At 31.1% G+C, this 25,279-nt stretch overlaps 2 protein-coding genes across 2 annotated transcripts; one reads left to right on the top strand and one right to left on the bottom strand.

The window, feature by feature from the left end:
* Positions 1–15,220: 15,220 nt before the first annotated feature.
* Positions 15,221–17,465, top strand: LOC107911022 (uncharacterized). Its single transcript, XM_016838922.2, has 2 exons — positions 15,221–15,996; positions 16,336–17,465. Exons 1-2 carry the CDS (start codon positions 15,425–15,427, stop codon positions 17,192–17,194), a joined length of 1,431 nt encoding a protein of 476 aa, XP_016694411.2. The 5' UTR covers positions 15,221–15,424; the 3' UTR covers positions 17,195–17,465.
* A 1,652-nt stretch (positions 17,466–19,117) lies between these two features.
* LOC107912761 (receptor protein kinase-like protein ZAR1) lies at positions 19,118–21,949 on the bottom strand. The gene is made up of 2 exons (XM_016841070.2): positions 20,369–21,949; positions 19,118–20,284 (listed from the first exon to the last, which is right to left on the bottom strand). The coding sequence occupies exons 1-2, from the start codon at positions 21,792–21,794 to the stop codon at positions 19,635–19,637; spliced, it is 2,076 nt and encodes a 691-aa protein (XP_016696559.1). The 5' UTR covers positions 21,795–21,949; the 3' UTR covers positions 19,118–19,634.
* Between the last annotated feature and the right edge of the window lie 3,330 nt (positions 21,950–25,279).

Here is a 25,279-nt window from a genome sequence, read left to right as displayed (position 1 = left end):
TGGTATGAACTATGAAAGTTCCATCATCAATACCTACTGGTTTCTTGTGAATGTATAATTGGTTTCTGAAGCTAAAATATTTGTCGCAAATATTTCATGAATTTGAGCCACATTCATTTTTATATTTAATAATATAAATTTATATTTAAATTTTATTATCAAAATACATAAATAGTAATATATATATTTTAAATCTTTTTAATATTATTCAAATGAATAGTAAACAATAAAACTTAAATTTTGTTCGATGATTGTGATAATTCTAAAATATAGAGTTATTTTCAATACTTTTAGGCTCATATTTAATGAAAATTCCTAGTGATTTCTAATCAATTTCTATAGTTTCACCTATAATTCTGTTTTACTAAAATAGTCTTATGAAATTTGCTATTTTTACCAATTGCTATGCTAAACTCACATTTTTCATCTATTAGGTGTTTAATGAAGACAGTGGATAGAAATAATAAAAGTTGACAGATAAAGGCTCAATGCCACAGCAATTGTTGTAGCATTAGTCCAACAGTTTGGGCCTTAAGAATCTATATGCATAGACGCCCACTGAAGCTTTATTTGGGCCTCATTTCACGTCTAACCTAATGTCGGAAGAGCTTGACAATTTTTGTGACCCAATTAGAGCCCAAATCGTATGCACATGGAAAGGAACGAAGAAAAAAAACCAAAACTAAAAGATACGGTCTTCAACATCCCAAACACATCACTTGATTTAACGAACAAACTTATCGGCTATTGAGAAGTGCATACGGACACTACCTACATGGAGGAAATCAAGGGAATCAAAGCTAAAAATAGCAATGTTGCATTCATCCATTGAGCAGTGGGACACAATTTCCACGAGTAAGAAACAAGAGAGTGTTGGAAATAGCTTAAGAAAGCATTGCTAAGAGCAAAACAAAGGGAGAAAAGAGGAAGAGAATCGTGAAAACATGATTACTTATTGTTACTTAATCTTGTTGATGCTAGAATGGTTATGCAAATTTAGTTTATATTCAATAAAGTTTTGATAGAGATGTTTCGTGCATTTGGTAGTTGTGCTAAGTCAAGTACTATCACAATCATACTTCCTGACACATATACATTATGTTGGTAAGTAATTAAATTAGTAAATTGATATGAGAAAATGGTTATTAATTGAAACAATACGTGATTGACACAATATCAATGGATATTGATGGTATTCCATACTGCATCCAATTGGAGACTTTCTATAATGGTCTTAACGCACATACTAGAATGATTGTGATGTGTTTGCAAATGGAGCCCTTCTTTTGAAATCTTACAATGAGGCTTACTGATACGATCCGCCTCGGAAGAGTCGAGTAGTATTAGTGTGCCCGATCGTCGATAAGAAGTTACGCTAGGTTTAATTGAAAGGTTGGATAAGAGAAAGAAGGATATTGGTTTTGGTTCGAATTGGAATAGGTAAGAAGAATTGAAAGTTCAGATTTAGGGTCCGAATAGGTATAAATGAATGAATTGGTTCAATTAGGTAAGGGAAATTGAAAAAATGGGCGTAATAGTATGAAGGCTAAGAACGAAATGGTATTATGAAATGGTACGAATGGAATGGCCGGTTTAGGTACAATTTGGTAAATGGAGAAATGGGGTTGAACAAAAAGTGCAAACAAGAACTAATACTGATTTAGTATCGACCCGTTGTTTATAGGCTGTTTTAGTTCGGTTTGGGTATGGTAAAGGAAAACCTCGACCCACTATCTAACAAGATAGGAACCTCGGTATGTTTGAACGCCACACTACGAGTAGTGATAAGTTCGGTTTCGACAAAGGGCAACGGTTGACATAACTAGAACGCTAGGAAGCCAATCGAATCTTTGAACGAAATTTGAGAAAAGTTTTGCCTCACAATTTTGGCAGCATAACATTAACAAAGTCCAAAAGTTTTTTTTTCAAAGAAAAATAATAAGTATTTATAGCCTAAAGACTAGCTAACCGAATGGACACTTTACATACTTAATAATTAAGTAAAAGTCTCACGAAATGTTGAAATTCCCGTAGTGTAGAAGCCTGCCCCTATGACCCTTGTCGAAACACAAGCATAACAGAATAACCCTAAAGGTTAAATGCCCACAACAAATACGGAGGCACCATCACCTTATAAAAGCTGCCCGATTAAGGTTAAAGTTCCACCACCTCTTTATCTATAGAGGTTCCAGAAGTAGAAGCGAGAGGCACAATTTAAGAAATTCTTATATGTGCTTAAACAGCTACATATCAACATCCCTCTTTTGGAAGCTCTGGAGTAAATGTTGAATTATGCTAAATTCATAAAGGACATCCTTTCTAATAATAGGAGGTTGAGGGAATTTGAGACAGTAGCTTTGACACAAGAATGCATTGCAAGACAAACTACTACTGAAAATGAAAGATCCAAAAAGTTTTACCATACCATGCTACATTTGAGACTCTTATTATGGATTAGATTTATGTAATTTGGGAGTGAGTATAAACTTGATGCCCATGTTTGTGTTTAAGTGATTGGGTATTGGTTAGGTTACATCGACAACGGTTGCAATACAATTGGCAGATAGATTGATAGCACATTCTGAGGGGAAAATTGAAGATGTTATTGTACATGCTAAAAAAAATTACTTTTCCTGCTGATTTTCTTATTTTAGATTTTGAAGCAAATAAAAACATCCCTATTATCTTAGGAAAACCTTTCTTGGCAACTGGGAAATCATTGATAGATGTCCAAAAAAAGGAACTCACCATGTGAGTTCAAGACGATTAGGTAACCTTTAATGTATTCAAATCCATGAGGTATCCTAATGAAGGTAATTAATGTTTTGATATGTCCGAGATAGGGTCATTAGTCGCTACAAAATGGGACTTAATTTTGCAAAACGATCTGTTAGAGCGTATTTAGCATCGGTAGATAATGAAGCTTCACATGGATATCGCAAACTTTCGACAATTAGAAGGAGAATTGCTTTATGAGGCATGAGAGCGCTTTAAACTCATACTCTATAAGTGTCCATACCGCGGCCTGCAAGATTGGCTACAACTCTAAGTTTTTTATAATGGGCTAGATGGAAACTTAAACTCTAATATTAACAGTGCGTCCGTAGGGGCGTTCATGTCAAAGACATATGTCGAAGCTTGCCAACTCATTGAAGATATGTCAATGAACTCGTATATGTGGCCAATTAAGTAGTTCACATATAGAGTCTAGAAATTGATCACGAATGCGGTAGATAGCGAGAACAAGTACCAACAAGTTCTCGAAAGGCTTAATCAACTTTAGATGAGTTTGGCAAAGGCACAAGTTCCAAATTAGCCACTTCTTACTCATTCTAATGCCGGAACCAATGGTGAGGACACAGTATGGGGGAATCACAATGAGAGTAGCCAAATGGAGGTTAATTATGTGAGGAATAGAGGATACAACCCTTATTCAAACACCAATAACCCAGGGTGGCGTGACCATCTTAACCTCAAGTGGGGAGGGAACCAAAGAGGTCCCTCTAATCAAGAATCCCAAAACCTTAATCCTTCAAGACCCAATGCGTCATACCAACCTCCATTATCATTTAGGGCCACCCAAGATTTGGAGAGAAAATCAACCTTTAATAGCGACTCATCACTATTGATTAGGGTTAACAAAGTAGAAGAAGGTATACATGTGGTGCAAGACGATGTGCGTCAACTAGATCAAAATTTTCAATTATTGCAAAATAATTTAACTTTTAATATGCCTAAAAATATTAAACGGAATCCAAATCAAGAAGGGATAATACATGGAAAATCTATCACCCTCAAATCAGGGGTTGTGGTAAAAGAGCAATTCCACGAGTGAGATGCAAAAGAGTTTCAGGAATAGCTTGAGAAAGCATTGCTAAGAGCAAAGCAAAGGGAGAAACGAGGAGAAGAATCGTGAACCACCGTGGAAAACCACCGAAAATCACCTTACAATTTCTTCTTTCTTTTATTTGTTACTTTGTTCTTAAATTGAAAACATGATTGCTTTTTTTTTTTGTTTTCTCTTTAATTACTATGACTTAATCTTGTTGATGCTACAATGTTTATGTAACTTTAGTTTATATTCAATGAAGTTTTGGTAGAGATATCTTATGCATTTGGTAGTTTTACTTAGTCAAGTACTAACATGATCATACTTCTTGACACATACTTGATGTTGGTAAGTAATTGAATTAGTAAATCAATTTGAAAATATAGTTATTAATTGACACAATACTTGATTGGTGCTTGTTTAATCATGTGTAATGGTATCGAGGGATATTTACTACCTTGCATAACCCTAGGATTAATGTGGTTAAACTTGTTTCAGTATAGACATATCACTATTACCTCACTTAATTCTTAAGAATGATGCCTGGAAAGGTAATCTTAAAGTTAGACTCGACATAAACATATGCGAAGAGACTAAGTGGTTAAGCTTATGACTTTGAGAGAAGTCGAGCACTCATAAAATCGGGGTTAGTAAATCACCAATTATTAGTAAACCACCAATTATGCCACGATCAATCTATAACATTCTTTATCACTGTTTTAATAAATATAGGTTAAAGAGGATTAACTATTCTAGTACTTCATGTCATTGTATTTAACGCTTGCTACTTGCTTATTATTTTGTGTTGTTAAGTTGTGCATTCATCTAGGTTAAATTTAGTTTAGTTAATTAGCACATTTCTTAACCATATTTTTATTGTTTGCCAAATTGATAATTAAATTTTTCAATTTTTGGTTGCACACACAATCCTTGTGAAGATGGTACTATACTCACTACTTTATTACTTGTTACGATTGTGTACAGTTGCACATTATTCACATAGATTATTATTAATATACACATTCTGCAACAAATTTTCAAGTTAAGTTCAAAATGTTTAAGCTATTTAGCAAATTGCAATTGAATTTTTTTTCCTTTTAATCAATATTGAAAATTTCTATTCAAACATGAGAAAAAATATAAATAATCAAAACTTGGACTATGATAATCGAGTTTTTTTATCAAATAATAATAATGAGTTTTTTTGTCGATTGAGTCTTAGCTCAGTTAACATTGGTATTGTTATCAGTGCAGAAGGATGTGATTTCAAGTGCGCTAAAGTGCATTATTCTCGTATTTAAGGATTGGAGAAGGACTAAAAATAATTTTAAGCATTGCATCAAAAACTTATATAAAAGGAAGTAAATAAAAAAAAATTTAAACTTTAAAAATAAAACTCTATTTAACTCATAATGAGCTTTAAACTTTAAATTTAAGCCAACTTAAACTCATTTAAAACCCAATCTTACCATTCCACTTTGAAAGTTTAAAACTTTTAAATGAACTTTCAACCGTTTTTGAAGGAACTTAATATAATAGAAGGTCAAAATTTGCTATTAGTCCCTATACTATGCTTAAGTTATGAATTTAGTCTTTGTACTCTAATTTAATCGATCAATTTTACTCCCTATACTTTTAGAATTTTTTAAACTTCATTCTTGACCCAAACAGAAGTAGTATCCTTTTGATAATTTGTATTCTCTGTATTTTTAAAATTTTTAAATTTTAATTTTGACTCAAATGATAACCAACTCCATTAGCAGGGATGAAGCCAGGAAATATTTTTGGGGGATTGGAATTAAATTGTATATTTATACGATAGTAAAAATATAATTTCACCATTTTAATAGCCTATATTTTTAAAATTTTTAAAGGATTAATACAATTTTTAATTATTTAGGGGGCAAAGTGCAATTTTCTAATTTTTTTAATTTTACCATTACTATCCATTAGTTAAAACGACATGGCTTTTTATGAGTATTATATGAAAATAACAAGTTAACATGATATTACATAGATGATAATACATTAGTCACATAAAATTTTGAAAATAGTAGAACTTTACTTAATAAAATTAACAGTTATAATTTAGGTCAATACTGAAATTTCAAAATTAAAAAAAAAGGGACTAAAAATGACCAAATGACAATATAAATACTAAATCCATAACTTACATGTAATATAAGGACTAATAAGAGAATTTTACCAAAATAGAATGGCGTAAAACATTGGTTGTTGAATTTTATATGGGTCGTGAATCATCTAGAAAATTTTGACCACAGCATATATTATACAATTATTCTTAAAAAATTGGATTTTGTCAAATAATCTGTTTTGAGAGAAAACGATTTACCTGTTTTTTTCTAAATAATACAGGGATAGGGATGAACGAAAATTATAAAAAGAAATGTTAAAATGGGGTTTTTCTTTTATATGCAACGTAATGACCCTCAAATTAATTAATTGTTGATTGAGAACAATATTGTTTCATGATTGTATCAAATAATTTCATATCTTAATCATTGACTTTTTTTTCTCATTCAAAGACTTCGTTATGTTGAATTCAATGGTATGATAATATCAAGTTTCAAAACCAATCGGATATTTTAATATTTTAATATTATAAAAATATATATAAATTATTAGTTGATATACATTTATATAAATTTTCATACAATAATCATATTTAATACAAGTACATTATGTATGTTAGATTTTTGGAATTTCAAATTTTAAATAATGAATTTAAATTTTTAAAATGTTGCGAGTCCTAGTGCAACCAATGTTTTAAGTTTTAAGACCCTCACCGTTGTATAAAGGCTAGATCACTCTCCTATAAAATTTTCTCCTTGAATGTTTAGTTTTGCAAGTCAAGAGACTTTCTTGATTACTTACAAAAATAATGTACATATAATTGTTCTTAACTTGAACAAATTTAAACAATCCACTATCTTTTTGGGTCTCTCGATTACTTTAACCTAGGCAAAACTTAAGTTTATAAGCTATTTAAGTTTTGTTTACGTAAGAGTTATAGTTTAATAACTTTTCTATAAAGCAAAGCTAAAAAACAATATAGAATAATAATTCTATAAAAGTTTTGATGTAATCCAATGTCTTCAACTATAAAAAAGCGGCTTACTTAATTCACAATAACCAATCTTTAAGTTCCAATTTCAACTCAATTGGTCCTCATGTTTTGGGTTTTAACTCGTCCAAAGATCTTAAAAATAGATAGCTCAATATTTTTGTTTTAAAATTTGTTAACTCTGAAAATAGGCAAATATAGAAATGAAACAATGCTTGTGGCTACTGTTTCAGCCATAGAAATAGTCACACAATTTTTCTCGCCTTTAAATGTGTCTAACAATTTAAGTGTTGAAAAATTAAGTATTAAACTTTACTACTAAGTTTAAAAAGTGTTGAATTCATATTAAAATATTGTGTAGTAAATTAGGAAGGGGAGAGATCCACTTACACTAATGTAAAACTTAAGTGGTTTACACCCTTTCGTAACTTTTTATACGAATAATATTTTGACGATCCAACCATTGAATTTATCATGATATTACTATTTTTAATGCATGTAAATTTTTAAATCGATTTGATATCTCTATCATATCTATCTAAAATATTGTCTATATTAAAATATATTTAACGGTTGAAAGTTTTTTTTACATAAAATAAATAATTAAAAAATTTTAAATTATGTCAAATTTAACATGCATGATCTACATGAATGAAGTATGAAATATGATGGTTGAATTGTTAAAATATTAATCGTACAAAAATATACAGAAGAATATAGAACCACTTAAGTTTTACATCGGTGTAAATGGATCCCTCCCCAATTAGTAAAATATAAGTTCGGACTAAAATTATGTTATTTGATATAGGTAAATACTAATTTTAAAAAAATTATTTATTAGTTTTAATCTTATTAATATAATAATTTATATTAGTTTAGATATTTTTAGATAAAAAAAGGAGAGTTAAATATCACAATTTCAACATCTCTTTTTTAAAAAGTGTATATATATATATATATTTAAAATTTTTTAATAAGTCGCTACCAATCTCATTCCAACATTTGTTTTTTTTTGAAAATTTTATATTAAATAAAAATACAAATTCTAAAAACAAGCATAAGAAGATTATATAGAAACTCCTTTAAAAAAAAATTATATCTTAAATATCCAAATCTCATTCGAAAAGGAACTCCTTAACTCTGATTAATTTGTTCCTAAATATTACATAAATTTGTATTATATTAAATTTTATAAAATTGAATAAAATCTATATATATTATATTACAAAGTCTTAAAGTACATGTAATGTGGACAGTCTCCTTTTCTTTGCCACATGGTCTATCTAATTTATCCATTCATTTTTTAACATAAAATTAATTTAAAACAATGATAAAGCAAACACTGTTTACTAATTTCAAATTTTAATAGTGAAATAATTTTAAATAATGATAAACCAAACATTGAGTTTTTACTAATTTCAAATTTAGAAGGTCAATTTAAATGTTAAAATGATAATTTGTTAAATTATATGATATTAAACTATATTCAAATAGGGTGATGGAGACTGAGGCATAGCCTAAGTCACTCTCTTGAGATGATACACACTCTCAATGATAATATCAGGTGTTCCCCAAGACAGAACAAATTCAATCACCCAAAATACTAGCTTGCACAAATCAGAAAGTAATACTTTTTTCCCCCAATGAAGGACTTAAAAAGTTTATTTTTATTTCTCTTGAAAATCGGATATTTATAGGATAATATTTAAGAAAATAAATAAATAAAACATTAAAAATTTCTAAACTTGAATTAAATGCCATATTTAAGAAAATGTTTGGTTTATAAGATATAAAAATGTTTTGCTTATTATTATTATTATTATTAAATGCCAACAGTTAATTGTTCTGGTTTGTGTTAAATTTGCTAATTGTAATGGATTTTGTAAGTAAAAAATTACATGAAAAAAGTCAGTTAAGTTTTGTATTTGGGATTTTATAAAGTCAGTTGTTGATATTTTTAAACTGAACCACCAATTTTATCATCCCGTTTATAACACAACTTTCAAAGCTTAGTCCCACAGAATTTATGGCTCTGAATGGTATACCAAATTACTTACCATGTTTGAACCTGTTGATGATAACTTGTTCAGCTTCATCATTGAAATTATGAAGTCAAATCTTTGGGATTTGTTAAAAAAATGAATGTCGATAATGATAATGTAAAAAGATCGTAAAAAAAAATTTAAAAATTGAATATCGATAATGATAATAATTATTTAATTTTATAAAAATAAAATTTAATAATTATTATAAATATAATTAATTGAAAGAATAATAATAAGCTTATAAAAATAATTAAAAAATATCACCAAAATATTAATTAAAAATAAAAATGCTTGAAACAATATGAAATAAAAAATACATTAATATGTTATAAAAATAATAGAACATCATACTCAAGGATTTAATCGTAATTATCTAACCATCTAACGAAAGGAGCTAATATGTTAAAAATATTAATTAAAAAAAGTTTGAAGCAACATGAAATAAAAAAAATACAAATGCGAGTAATAGAAGAATCGAACTCAAGATTTAAGGATGTAATTGCAACTATCTAACCATCTAACAAAATAACTAATATGTAAAATATTAATAAAAAATTTAAAAAACTTGAAGCATCATGAAATAAAAAATACAAATGTGAATAAGAAAGGAATCTAATCCGAAACTCAAGGATATATTTGCAACTATCTAACCATCTAACCAAAAAATTAATATGTTAAAAAAATTAATTAAAATTTAAAAAGCTTTAAGCAACATTAAATACAAAATACATGTCACGATCCAAAATATAGGGGGTTAATTGAAATAATTAATTAAAAATTGACCTAAGTTTGATGGTTAAGTAGTTAGTGTGCTTTCTAGAGGTCTTGGGTTCTATCCACTCCTCTCTCATTTTTTTTTCAACAACTTAGGATAAAAATCACATTAGAATATGTACAATTTAGAGTAAAAATTTAACAAGTTATGGGTAGTAGCCCAACGGTTAAGCCTTTACACTTCTCCCTTGCATGCCCAATATCAAGTAATGTTGTCCCCTTCTTTTCCTTTTTATTTTTGAAAAAAGGGGTAAATTTCTATCTAGCCCCCTCAAGGCTTGAAAACCCTAAATATTTAATACTTTTCCTAATTACAATTGAACTGTAGTTTTCTTTTCCAAAATAAATTGATTTTTTTTATCTTCTCTCTCTATTTCTTCCCCATTTTCTGTTTCATCTTCTTCTTTGTAAAATATTTTTTTCCCATTGCTGAAATTTATTCTTGATCCTGAATTAAAAATCAATTCCCGATTTTAACTCATTTCTCAACCAGATTCATAATCACTAGTAGAAACAATCTTTGATCATTGTCAAGAATTGGTAAGTACATCTCAATTCCGATGGTTGATCTCGAATCTTTATAGAATTCCTATCTAACGATACTCTCTCGAATGATTAACAGATGTTTCTCGATTTATCATTGAATCTTTCGAAAATTTTGATTTATCTTGAAATCGATCATTAATTCATGCAATTTTGTCATTAAAGGACTTGATTTAGCTGAATCGAACTAGATTTAAGCGCAAGGAATGTCAATCGATATCTTGGTGAAAGGCGTGTGTTCTTTTACAAGCGAATCGAGGCAAACCATGCCTCGAAATAGGGCCACATGACTAGCCACATAGGCATATAGGCCACGTGGCCCCTCACATGGTCATGTCCCCTTGAAACCCTAAGATATTTCGATTCTCACACGGCCTAATACCTTCCATACGGCCTGCCACACGGCTGTGTCTTCCTTGAAGCCTAATTTTGCATATTCCACACGGCCACAGTTTGTTACACGGCTTGGCCACATGGCCGTGTAACCCCTCCACATAGCTTAATGCATTATACACGGACTAGCTATATGACAATGTGCCCTTGTTTTAAAGTTTTACCCAGAAATTTTATGTTACGATCAATTTAGTCCCTATTTCATCCTTGAATTGCTCCTAAAAGTTTTTGTGCACTTAATTGATCCTTGAATTAATTTTTATTCAAAAATCTACTGCAACACCCTTAACCCATATCCGTCGCCGGAACAGGGTTACAGAGCATTACCGAAATTTATAGAATAAATACAGACATTTCATATTATTTAACATTCATGTTAGAAGTTATTCATAAATTCGGGACTAAATCGGGTACTCAAAGAATTTTTCGCAAAATTTCAAAATTTTTTCCAAAATGCAGGGGACACATGCTCGTGTGGCTCACACGACCATGTGACACACCCGTGTCCCAGCCCATGTCTGTACTCATGTAACTCTCTGACTTGGGTCACACGACCAAGTCATACGCCTGTATGCTTGGCCGTGTGTAGGTGCAGGGGTCACATGGCCAAGTCACACACCTGTGTTCCAAGCCGTATGAAAAATCCTAAGCATTCTGTTTGAATTTTTTAGATGCAGGGGACACACGGCCAAAACACACACCCATGTGCTATGTACTAGGCCGTGTGTCACACACGGCTGAGACACATGCCCGTGTCTCTGCCCATCTGGACAAAATAAGGTCATTTTCTAGACATATTTCTTACCCCTTTTTAGCTTCAACCTGAACACATCAAATAGCACATATATAAGCTATAATCAAGCAACCAAAACAAGCCAAATACATGTCTTAAACATATCATATTACCTCATACATCCAAGTATTCAATCTTACCAAATTGATTAATAATATATAACTCATTTGTATTAACTATACCAAATCAAATCATACCTATTAGTTAACTATCATTTAAACATACTAAAACACATATCAATTACAATCCATACCAATGGCTTGCTTCAACCACACATTTATATGCCATCATTGGCCAAATTTAGCTTATACATGCTATTATAACCTAAAATTTAATTTACTATTTATACTGAAACGAGTTGTTGGATAGATTGATAGTGTGAGATATCTCAGCCAAGCTTCTAGCCCAACAAACTTCCAAAGTACTATAAAACAGGAGAAATAAAATATAGTAAACATTTAATGCTTAGTAAGTTCATATAACAGGAAATAAACTTACCATTCATTTACATTTAATGTAAGCATACAAAAATGTACCCAAGCAATTTGGCTATTAGCCTAAACACAACTTCATCAAACATGTTAGTCATGTATTTCATGTGAATATCAAGAATCAAGGATGAGCTCATCAAATATCAAATTTCCATATGTTTTAAAGTGTTTACAGGTAGTATCTCATTTAGAATTCATCTTAACTTATATTAGAACTTTGTATGTTGAACCATTTGAAATATCGATGGATACACGGTTATACACACGAAGTGTACGAATCTGCAATCTGTCAATTCATATTTGTAATCTTAACTTTGTATGTTGTACTTATTAGAGCATATAATCGGGAAGTCCTCTTTCGAGCCATATAACGGGAAGCCCAAGTAAGCCATGTAACGGAAGCTTATCCAAGCTGTATAACGGGAAACTCATAAAAGCTATAATCAGGAAGCTCATACGAGCCAATATCGGGTAGCTCCAAAAAGCCATTAACGGGAAGCTCTTGATAGCCATATATCGAGAAGTTCAAGTGAGTCATATCGGGAAGCTCCGAAGAGCCATTAATCAGGAAGCTCACAAAGAGCCTTTAATCGGGAAGCTCACGAAGAGCCATATAACGGGACGACCATAAGAGCTGTGGTGTGCCCACAACACATGTAAGATCACGATCGATCGGGATGCTCCGAAGAGCTATTAACGGGAAGCTCGCAAAAACCATATAACGGAAAGCTCAAGAGGGCTAATAATGGGACGCTCTTTGGAGCTATGGTGTGTCCACAACATATGCAGGACCACAACCAATTTGGAAACCCTGTATCCATCGAAACTTAATACTTATCAAGCATTATCGGATATGTGACCGATTTTCATACATGTAAATTATACAATACACATAAATAACATTCAATTTAAACATATAAATTTACACAATTTAGTTACACGAACTTACCTTGGCAAGTGTTCGTTGATTTGTTGTCTACTAATCCGACACTTTCTCTTTCTTCGATCTAATTCCGTATTTTGTCTTTCAGGGTCTATATGAGTAAATTTAACTCAATTTAATATAATTCATATTCAATTTAATCCAATTCACATATTAGGCAAAATTACCATTTTACCTTTATACTTTTAATTAATTTCAGTTTTGTCCCTAGGCTCGAAAAATGAAATTCATGCAATTTAATCCTTATTCCAAGCCTAGCCGATTTTTACATATCACAATGGCAGTCCATATATTTCATAAAATTTAGAATTTTTCCATGAATTTTACAACCTTTCAATTTAGTCCTTAAATCATAATTTCATCAAAATTCCCTTTACAAAAGTTGTTTATCTATCAACGACCTTTCATTTTCTAATTCATGCATATTCATCAATGGAAAAACTTTAATACTTTGATAAATTTGCAAATTAATCCCCGAGATAGCTAAATTAAGCTATTACGATCTCGGAAACATAAAAATTACTAAAAACTGGACAAGATTACTTACCCAATTAAGTCAAGTAAGCATGCTTGAATTCTCTTTTCTTAGCTAGGGTTTCAATGTATTTAATTTTGGGAAAGATGATATAAATGATGATATTTTTTTATTTTATTATTTATCATCTTTCTAATTTTGTTCTTTTCTTTATTTAATTTTCCATGGATGAATCATCATACTTATCTATTAACCCCTCTTAATGGTCTATTTGCCATATAAGGACCTCAAATTTTGAATTCCATAGCTATTTGATACTTATAGCTACTAGAACTTAACTTTTGCATTTCATGCAATTTAGTCCTTATACCAATTAAACATGTAATCGGTAAAATTTTCTTAACGAAATTTTTATATGAAATTCCTATCATACGGTAGACCATAAAATAATTTTTCTTACGAACTCGGATTTGTAGTCCCAAACCACTTTTCCGATTTCACTGAAAACAAACTGTTACAAATAGTTTACACTATAAATATATACTTTAGCGAGGTATTTTCATTCAAAATTACATCTAAATAATTATTGGAAAAAACTCATATTTTAACATTATTTAATAATTTTGTTTCCATCACCATATGGTTTTCATTATTATTTGAGACGTTTAGTTATTATTATTTGCTATTCGATTGTTTTACTATTATTTTATTTTAATATTATTTATATAATTATGAATATTGTTTAGCATTATGTTATGTTACAGGCAATAAAATGTTAAAATAAAAATTTTTTATATTTAATTTTTTTTTAAATTTTGACTCATATTCAAATTACAAATTATTTTATTTAATTACTTAATAATTTATTATAGATTCTTTCTCACTTTTTTATTTTTATTACTTTTAAAATGCTATTTTCTCTTAATTATTTTTTAAAATCGGTAGAATTTTATTATAAATTAATCAATTTTCACTTAATTAATAAATATATATATTTAAAAATGAACACATGCAACACATAATATAATAATTAATTATTTTTAAATGAAAATATAAAGTAAAAAATAAAATATTTTCACTTCTTTTAAACATACCTCAAAAGATCTGTGCTAACGTATAATTGAGATCGCATTTAATTATGACTTAGCTCAAATTAAATTTTCTTTAATTAAAAAAAACACGAATTTGTCAATGTTTATGGATTAAGCGTCTCTATCTAAGAAAAAATAAATACAGTTCTTGTGCATGACTTTTCTTAAAGACTTCCTTAAAAAGTTAAAAATAAAATCATCATAAAAAGTTAGATTTGTTTGGGAAAAGTTTGTAAAGTATTGCCTTTAATAAATTTAATATTGAATTAGAATATCTACAATCTATTTTATTATCGAATTTTATTTTTATAGTTAAAAATTTAGGTGGATTCATAAAGTGATTTTTGTTTAAAACTTGAGAAGGCGAGAGTCCACATCTTACCTATAAATGTCATATAAAGGTATAAATTTAGATCTCACCAAGAGTAAATGTTGACTCAGTGAGTGAATACACTCTCACTTTGAATCACCTTTTCAAATCCTTGATAGAATCATTTTTTTGGACCTAATACTAAATTAATTAAAAGATTTATTTACAATTAACAGACTACAAATTATAATTTTTTCGTGAATGAGTTCGACATCCCCTAAACAACATTCAAAATATAAAATAAATCCAAATCATTAATGCCTAATCTAAATATATTGTTAAAAAGACAAGTTCAAATAATAGATTTTAAAAAAAGCTTTAAAAATCCAAATATCATGCAAATTCTTAAAAGAAAAAATATCCATAAATGATTATTGATTATCCAACTCCCCTCGAACCGATGAGATGGCTTCGCTGTCTTGTCCGGTCCGGTAATGCTTACACCACTTGTCCCCCTCCATGCAATGCAAGCTTTTTATCTTTCTATAATTATAATTTATCTTCTTTTTTGCTTAAAATATACGCTCCAACTTGTCTGCTTTTATTACTTAACTAGATCTACGCTAGCCGCCCACCACCCAAGACCACCGCCATGGATCCACCACCGTCCTCGCCCCCTAAGCTACGGCTAATGTGTAGCTACGGCGGCCGTATCATCCCACGTCCACAAACCAAATCGTTCTACTATTCTGGCGGTGAAAACCGCTTGATCACCATCCCCACCGCCGACAACACCCCCCTTACTCTTTCTTCCTTCGCCACCCACCTCTCCACCTTCCTCCGCCTCGCCACCCCATTTGTTCTCAAATACCAACTTCCAGATCACGACCTTGACTCGCTCATTTCCATCTCAACCGATGATGATCTCCAAATCATGTTGGAAGAGCACAAGAGACTCTCCTCTAGTTCTACTGCCTCACCTTCACGAATCAGACTTTTCCTTTTTCCCGTTGGTAGTGGCGATAAAGCTGAGTTGACTCATCCAAAACGAGAGAGTTGGTTTGTTGATGCTTTGAGGAGTGCAAGAGTGGGGTTTGGAGGTGAAAGTGGTGAACAAGCTGAGTCTATTCTTTTGGAAACTTCTTCTTCCTTTGGTTCTACTTCTTCTTCGCTTTCTTTGTCGAGTTTGCCTCCAATTAAACCCTCACCAGATTCAATACCAAGGTATTGTAAACAAATTTGGGTCTTTCTTTATGTATGGAAAGAGAGGAATTTTGTAGTGTAAATGTGCATTTTCTTTTTATTGTTTCATAGAGCTTTTGGTGATTTCTATTGTTTGGATTCGTGTTGACTGATAAATAAGGGTTTGAATGACATGCTCAAAGTTCAAACAGAAGGAATTTGAACTTGGGAATCAGATTTCTAACTGGAAAAATCTATGCTTAAATCTTGTTGGGATAGGATGCAACTTTGATCATAGTTAAGTTTATTTCAATAGAACTGAAAAATTCCGTACTTTTTACTTCCTTTGATTGTTAAATTTTTGTTTTATCATTCCAACAGCGATGAATGTGTTGGGAGTGCTGTTTCTAATGTGCAGACTGGAACTTTTCAAGACCAAGTTGGCCCCATTTCTGCAATAGACAATAAGCTTTGTTCTAACCCTTTTGAAGCAGACAAGAAAATGGCTGATCCTTCCTCTGGGATTGAGATGCATAAACCGATCCATGCATCCGGGTTTCCGGTAAATCTGATGCATTTACCCCCCCAGCAAACACAAGTAATTCATGAGGATACCCGTTACGTGCAGCCGAACATGCCTGGGATGCAGCCCGTTACATCATATTACCCAGTCTATTATCCGGTGCCACAGCAGCAGCAGCAGCACCATCTCCATTATCAGTCGAATCAGCGTCGTCCAATGTATTATTTCCCTGTCGCACCGGCTCAGCCCTACAATGTACCTGTGCAACATAGTATGGTTCATGCAACGGGTATTGGTGTTGGTCAGCCCCAAGCTCATCCAAATGCTTCATTGGTTCCAACACAAATGGTTTTCAAGGAGGTTGCAGCAGTACCTCAACCTGCAGCTGAGTTAACCTCACAACAATGCCAAAAGATTCCCGCAGGACACCAACTTATTAATGTACCGCATACTGAAACCGAAACCAGGCATGCAGGTGCTCAAGTTCAACACCAACCTCAATCATTTGGTGTTGCTGCTGGTGAAACTGCAAATTACGCTAACAAACTTGATGATGACCCTGCTCGAGTCCAAATATACAAATCTCAACCACCCCCACCCATGTTGCCTTCACAGTATCAAACCATGACCAAAGCCACGACATTGCTTTTGTCCGAAGCTCTGGCAAAGTTGCATACAGACAACGCTGAACAACAGATTACAACATCAGAACCATAATATTGATTCTCCATCTGGGGAAACAGTTTTGGTAGTGAAACTTTGTCTGCCATATATGTAGACAAATTTGGTGGTCCTCTTAACTTATTTCTTTTGTTCCTCGTTTTGTTCATTTGTTTGTTTTATTTGTTTTTCTTTGATGTTGAAATTATAGTGTTTCCAAACAAAGTGTTATATGGTTGAATTGTCTCTCCTGATCTTGTTGTTAAAAGTGTAACATTTGTTTATGTAATCTTACTAATGGAATGGAGATTTTGTTATAAATGTTCAATATTTGTCTATTTCTTTGATTAAAAAAACTGTAAAGAGAAAGCTGGAAATCTGAACTTTTGCCTGTATGTAGTTATTAACTATTCAAATTACAATTATCATTTGCAATGTTGGGCGTGGTGCGTGGGCTTTATTACATATCTTGGTGCAAATGGGTACGACCTGGATCTCAGGTCATTTGCTAGCTAAAACTGCAATTAGTCGCTTACCAACCTCTACATCTGCTATGATTTAGACTATTCAAATTGTTCTTTGTCTTCATTGCTTATGAATTCATGGATTATATGATAAGAGTATGCTTAATTCTTTCAAATCTTTTAAGGGTCTTTGGAGAACTGTATTGTTATATCGATATATTTTCATATTTGGGTTATATCGATATATTTTCATATTCAGATACGTACTGAACAGATGCTGGATGCAAATAGTCAAAGAAAAATGAGTTGGATTAATATAGTGCCCAGCTGTTTTCCCATCATTTTGGCCAACAGTCATCCTGACTTATTTTCCGGAGATAGGAACCAAAGCAACCCAATTCCATGCCATCTGCGATTTGCCGCTTTCACCTCTTACAACCTCTGGACCTCTCCATGAGGGCGGTCCTTTCTTACCTTATGTACTCTTAATTTCTTTCTTTTAACTTTTTTCGAACTATTATTCGTACCGGATACTCATTTTAGATATATGAATAAGAGAATATAATTTTTATTTTTTATTTTTTTAAATACATAAAAGAATTTATAAAAATCTTATCATACGTGAGCCTGATACGATCATATGCAACACTCACATCTGAGTTGAGCAATGTAGTTTGATGTGAATAGAGCAACATAGTTTAGTGGCTAAAACTTAAATCCTTTTGAGGCAAAGAAGTATGTTCTCATTCAGACTTCTGAAGTAACCAAAACCGGTTCCACAGGTTAGTAGCTTACTTTAAATTTGAGTTTATGTAGTTTGCCCCTAAACTTGTCAAAAATATATAATTGGTATCTGAACTTTTTTTACCTATTTGGTACTTAAATTTGTATTTTATCGTCTTAATTGGTACATCTACACTAACACTGTTAATTTGTGCTAATGTAGTGCTATTGGCCAATTCAATGGGGACACATGACAACCTTTCAATATGACACATAGCAAACATAATTTAAAAAATTAAAAATCTTTTAAAACATATAAATTAATTTTAAAAAGCATACTTTTTTAGACAAGTTCTAAGTACTAACTAGTATTTTTGGACAAGTTCAGGGGCAAACTATATATTAACCCTTAAAAAATTAAGACGGTTAAGGGTGTGTGACAAATTTCAAATTTAAGTACCAACTAAGTAAAATTCAGATACCAACTAAATATTTTTAGACAAGTTCAGGGTAACCTACATATTAACCCTTAAAATTTTGTTGTATAACTTTTATTCTAACCTGCGATTCTTGTTTCCTAATAATAGCTGAAACCTATTTTTTTTGCACTTGGGCATGAACTTTGAACACGGCTTCGTTCAAAATCTTTTTCCTGTATTTTGAGGTTCTTTTGGATGATTAAGTATTTGTACCAGTGCATCGGACACACGTATTTGAAGAAAATTTCGCAGTCAGAATATAGGTCGATAAACATAGGTAGTTATTGTTTCCATTCTCTGCTTTGTAGTTTTTGCATACTTATCCAGCACACAATTTGGCCATTTCATAGAATTTTCAAACATGAATCATTTTATCTTATAAGCCATTGTTCAGGGACTAATGCTGCAAATGAAAAGAAACAATGATTAGCTTTATTTCTTTGGGAATTCCCTAATTAATTTGTGGTTCATGATCATAGTGTGTTGTTTGTACGCTTCATGGCTTTGATACTGCTTGGATGTAGAGTAGAACAGAACACTGTCCGTCAATCTAAGAGAATGTACTTTGCTGTGATGCTGAACTGTTGTAGGGTTGCTGAGTTCAGTTTTCAGATATCTTCAGCATTTCATCACTACAAAAAAACTGCTTATGTTCATAGTAACAAATAAATATTTATTCTGCTAATGTTCATAGTAAGTGATGAATCCATCCTTCTAAGAGAAATGAAATTAATATTTTATATGTACGGGAATTTGTCCGAAATATGTCAAAAAAAAAAAAAAAAAAAACAGTTCAGCTCTCTCTCTGATCCAATCGATGGTATCAATTTATTATGAAGTCAATTTCTCGAGACTATAACTCACAAACCTCATTGAAGGTCTTCTATCTGGACTCTTATGGATGCAGGCCAGTGCTAGCTTGAGTATGGCGGTTATGTTGTCTTCCTCAACCCAACTATGAGCTAAGGAGGGATCAATGATGAACGACAGTGGCTTCCTTTCATCGATCCCGAGTTGAATCCATTGAACCAAATCCATCTCCGAAGAACCTACTTGAATGCTTGGCAACTTTCCAGAGATCATCTCCAGTGATATCACTCCAAATGAGTACACATCCCATTTCTGTGATGGTTTCGTGTCATTCAAGGCTTCCGGTGCTCGGTAATACGATCCGTTCGAAGATGAATTCATCGGTGTTAACTCGAATGGAGAGCTTTGTTGTGGTGTCCAAATTGCCATCTGTTGTTCCACCTGAAATTCAGGTGATTCCTCGGTTATGTTGGCGAGGCGACTGAGTCCGAAATCGGAAATACGAGGCTCCATATCCTCTCCAAGAAGAATGTTGCTCGGCTTCAGATTTCCATGGACGTACCTTTTCGGACTGAATTCGTGTAAGAAGGCTAATCCCTTGGCTATTCCTTTCATGATTTTTACTCGAACTGGCCACAAAAGCGGTTTAAAGTTCACAATTCCGGATTTCCCTGCTTAGATTTAAATGTTAGAACGATTATCATGGAGATTCCTAGAACAACATGGAAAATATTTGCAGAATTTTAATAAGTTACCGTGAATTGCAGCAGCAAGATCTCCTTTGGTTATGTAATCATATATGAGCAGCTTCTCATCATCCGAACAACAATAAGCTCGAAGGTTAACTATGTTCGGATGCCTGATTTTCCCAATCGCTTCAACTTCAGTTTGAAACTCCTTGAGTCTTTGTCCACCTCCGTCTCCAAGTCTTCTCACCGCCACAGCTAGTCCGTTGTCGAGCACCACTTTATATAGAATCCCACTTGAACTCTTCCCCAGGAGAAAAGCAGATGCTTTAAGAAGTTGTTCAAGATCAAAGTCGACCTCGGTGTCTAATGGAACAAAGTTGCACTGCTCCATGTTTTCTGATAGAGCGTCATTGTCTCTTCTCGCAAAGCAGAATATGTCCCTACCAATCATCAGTTTCTCTTCGAAACGATAGCCAGTGACTTTCCGAACTCCGTTGCAGACATAGGCCTTCTTGTACCAATAAGAGAACATGAATCCAATGAAGCAGAGTCCTACCATCACACCTGCAATGGTTTTAATCACCCTACCGCCTTCCCCACGCTTTATTGATCTCTGAATTGGCTTAATAGGAAATGGCTTATTGGATGAATGACACGGAATTTTCAATGGTAATCCACAAAGCGAAGGGTTGCCTATGAAAGCTGTTGGCCCTGCATTTCCTAAAGCACCATTCTGCGGTATCGGACCGGTAAGATTATTGTAACTGAGATCGATATATACTTGCTCAGGGAGGCTTCCTAGGCTAGCTGGAATCTCACCAGTGAAGAAATTGTGAGACAGATCGAGAGTACCGTGCAAATTCGACAAGTTTCCGATGTCACCAGGGATTGAACCGTCAAATCTGTTGTAAGAAAGATTGAGCTTCTGAAGGCTAACCAAACTGTTTCCAAATCCCTCGGGGAGTGAGCCGTTGAAATAGTTTTGACTGAGAACAAGTGTAGTTAATTTCTTGCATTGAACTATAGACGAAGGTACCGAGCCATTGAATAAATTCCGTGAAACATCAAAGGTCTGTAGGTTCTTAACGTTCCCGACTTGGGACGGAAGCGATCCGTATAAGGAATTACCTGAAACTACCAAGCTCTTCAGCCTAGTTGCACCAAAGAGCTCGGTAGGTAACGTTCCGCGAAATGAGTTGTTCTCGAGGTTAACATGACGAATCGAGGAGAGGTTTGAGAGTGCAGGAGACAGGTAACCAGATAGTCCGATGTTGGGAACGATAAGAGCATGAACTTTCTGATTTCTACATGAAACTCCATGCCAAGAACATGGATTCGGATCTGATGAGTTCCAGTTGATGAGATAGCTTCCGGTGTCATTGTCGAGGGATTGTTTGAAGGATAAAAGAGCAAGAGCTTCATCATTTAGAGCAGATAAGTGAGGGTTGTGATTGCATACAAGGAGAATCAACAAAAACAACAATGGATTCATCAGGTATAAAGTTTAAGGTATTTGAAAGATTTACAGAAGAAATGTTAGTTTCATCATATTAAATACACCCATTTTGCGAAAGAAAATGAGTTGTAATTTGTTCAAGTGTTGACTGGGGAAAACCTAAATCATATAGATTGTTTTTCTGTCACACACGCTGTTATATTTATTCAATTACGGTTCAAAAAACATGTAGTTGCAATAATATGATTCATATATTCTAAAAAGAAGATATGTTTGACATTAGTAGGGTTATGATTTTATCTTTTACCATGCGCAAACTCGAAAACGATGTAGTATAGCTTTTAATAAATGACTTGGTCAATCTTAGTTTGATATATATTAATGGTTTGATGAAAAGGGAAGAGATTATTGAAGGCAAAGCGTGATTGCAGGCGATGATAATTGCATGAACATGGCGCTGAATGTGCTTTTGGAACATTGATATTGGAGTTGTCTTCGGTAGGGACGCCTTCATCACTTTTTCAACTTTTGATTTCTCCCATCTTTAGCTGCATTTTGACATTTTAGTGCCAAATCCACTTCTCTTAAATTAATATTTTTTATTTTAATTTAATTATAAAAATTGATGCATTGATATAAAAATATTTTTAAATAATAAAATTGGTTAGTCCAATGACAAAATGAGGATCTTAAAATTTTTCGACCCAGGGCTTCATTCAATTTAATCGATAAATTTTGGATCATATGTTTAATTTGTTTACAATTTAATTTTTATTTAATGTTGAATAATTTTTTATTTAATTTTCGATTTATAAAATGAAAATTTATAATTATTTGAATTTATTTAAATTTTATAATGTAAAATAAACTTGTTTTTTGAAAATTTAAAGAAAAATGCCTTTTTCTGAAAATGAAAATACTACAAATTAACCAAAATTAAATAATAAAAAAAAACTAAATCTAACCAAATCGTTAATTCCACCATCAAGTTTGAGTAACTTGAGTAAAATATGACCCTGACTAGATAATTTTAAAAGAAAACATGAATATATATATATATATAAACAATCTGCTAGATCAGATTAAACACAATTGTTTAGGCTAGATTTTCGGACACTTTGGATTGTCTTGTTTGAAAAGACTAACTGAATTTCAAGATTTCATCACTGTTCATAAATTACAGATGGGATTGGCAAAATTACTAATAAATGTCAATTTTAAAAAAATATATATAAAAAAAAATCATCGTTTTAAATATTATCTAGAAATAGACTGAGGTCAAATACATTTTTAGAAAGTAGTGTATATCAAACACATTTTCTTTTAATAATTTAGTTTATTTAGTCTAATCTTAACATGCTAAAGTCTTTCCTTCAGTCCTCCCAAGTTCAAAACGATTAATTTTTAATAACTTTATTATAGATTTTGATCATATTTTTATTTGATACAATACTTTGAATTAACCATAATCTCTCCTCAACTTATAAATAAGAGAATAATGTGTTTCAGCGCACTCAAATACAAATCCTCCTGCATTAGTAACAATACTTATGCTACTTAAGTTAAGACTCAACTGACTCATCCCTTAGATATTTTATTTTTATTCTTTTAAGAAAAAAAACATGTTTCAAGCTTTTTTCTTTTTAAATTAATATTTTTAATTAATAAATATATTATTTTTAATCAATAAACACATTTTTAAGTTTATTTTATTTTATTTTTAATTCATATTTTTAATTAATATTTTCTTTATTTATATAGATAAAATAATAAATATGTAACTATAAAATAATTTTTTTTACCTATATCATTATTTTAAATATATTTTATTTTTTTAAAAATCAACTTTTTTTATATTTTTATATGTCAAATATTAATTTTTGTACGTAGATTATGCGTATAATAAATTTTAATATTATAAAATCAAATAATTATTTTAAATATCATTATTTTTATATGTGAATTATTTCAATAAATTATTTCAAATACACTTACAAAAGTATATAATACTAAAATTTAGCATAACCATAATATGGATGAAAAAATAAATATTTCACATATAAAAATTATATATAAAGAAAAATATATAAAAAAATTAGTTGATTTTTTTAAAAATAAAATATATCTACCATAATAATATATATAGTTATATATTTTTATTATAGAATTACATATTTATTATTTTGTCTATATAAATAAAGAAATTATTAATTAAAAATATGAATTAAAAACTTAAAAATAATATGTATATTAATTAAAAATTAAAAAAAGAGTTCGAAACAACATGCTTTAAATAAAAGTACAAAATTATTATTTTGTCTCTACAAATAAAGAATTTATTAATTGAAAACATGAATTAAAAATAAAATAAAATAAAATAAAATAATCTTAAAAATATGTTTGTTAACTAAAAATTTAAAAATAACATGTTTATTAATTAAAACTATTAATTAAAATTAAAAAGAAGAAGAAGAAGAAGCAGCTTGAAACATGCTTTAAAAATAAAACCAGGATGAGATTTGAACCTAGGTCCATTAGGGAAAAATCTAGGCATTTTACCACTTCGCCCAAAAAGTTCCACCTTACTTAAAAGAGTATGTTTGGTATGAAATTATTTCAAGCACATCTCGTGTTTTTTCCTTAAAAACTGTTTAAAATAGCATTTACTACTAATTTTACCTATGGGATTTTACATTTTATTTTGGCTCCCCCTGGTCTTGATTATCAGTAATCAATTCAAGATATCATCATTTTTTTGTGTGTGTGTAGATGTGAATTTAGGTACCTATATACATATATATCCCAAGTGATTCCTATCTTAAAAAGTCAAATACGACATTGTAAAGAAAAATATTTGTAATTGGATAATTCATTTCCTTTTAAAATAAGTGTACAATAATATTGAATTAACGATAGATAATCAAAATAAAAATAGTTTTTAGCATAAATGCCTAAAATGAAAATATTTTTTTATCACAGAGTTTGAAATGAAAAAAAATTTATTTTCAATGCTCAAAATGAAAATTTATAAAAATTTAATAATGAATTATTTAATTTAACCTAAAAATTAACCTAAATTTGAATTTATTAAAGGATATATATACGATAATTAAATTTTTTAAGTATAACCCTAACTTGGTAAAAGCATCGTTGTACTATTAACCTATATAAATGAGGATAGTTAAGAAAGAAAGAAAAATAATAAAAACAACAAATTGCAATACCAATTATTTTACCGATACGACATCATCAAAGATGCTCCAAAGATTAAAGGGAGACTCAATTATTCATCCCCCCCCCCCCAACATATATATATTAAGGGAATAAATAAGAGTTCAACCCAATAATAAAACTATAGATTAACTATTAAAAATCGTCAGTAGGGTCTGTGCTAACTATTATCACCTGTTAACGAGGCTTGTACTAACCATTTTAACTTGTTAACGAGCTTAAATTAACTATTATAACCCGTTAGTGGGGCTGATGATAATTTCCATTTGTCAATCAAATACAACACATTA

Source organism: Gossypium hirsutum, chromosome A11, assembly GCF_007990345.1.
Source record: "Gossypium hirsutum isolate 1008001.06 chromosome A11, Gossypium_hirsutum_v2.1, whole genome shotgun sequence".
NCBI classification, from domain to species: Eukaryota; Viridiplantae; Streptophyta; class Magnoliopsida; order Malvales; family Malvaceae; genus Gossypium; species Gossypium hirsutum.
The sequence above is the reverse complement of the archived record's forward strand: the minus strand, read 5'-3'. Positions and strand labels throughout refer to the sequence as shown.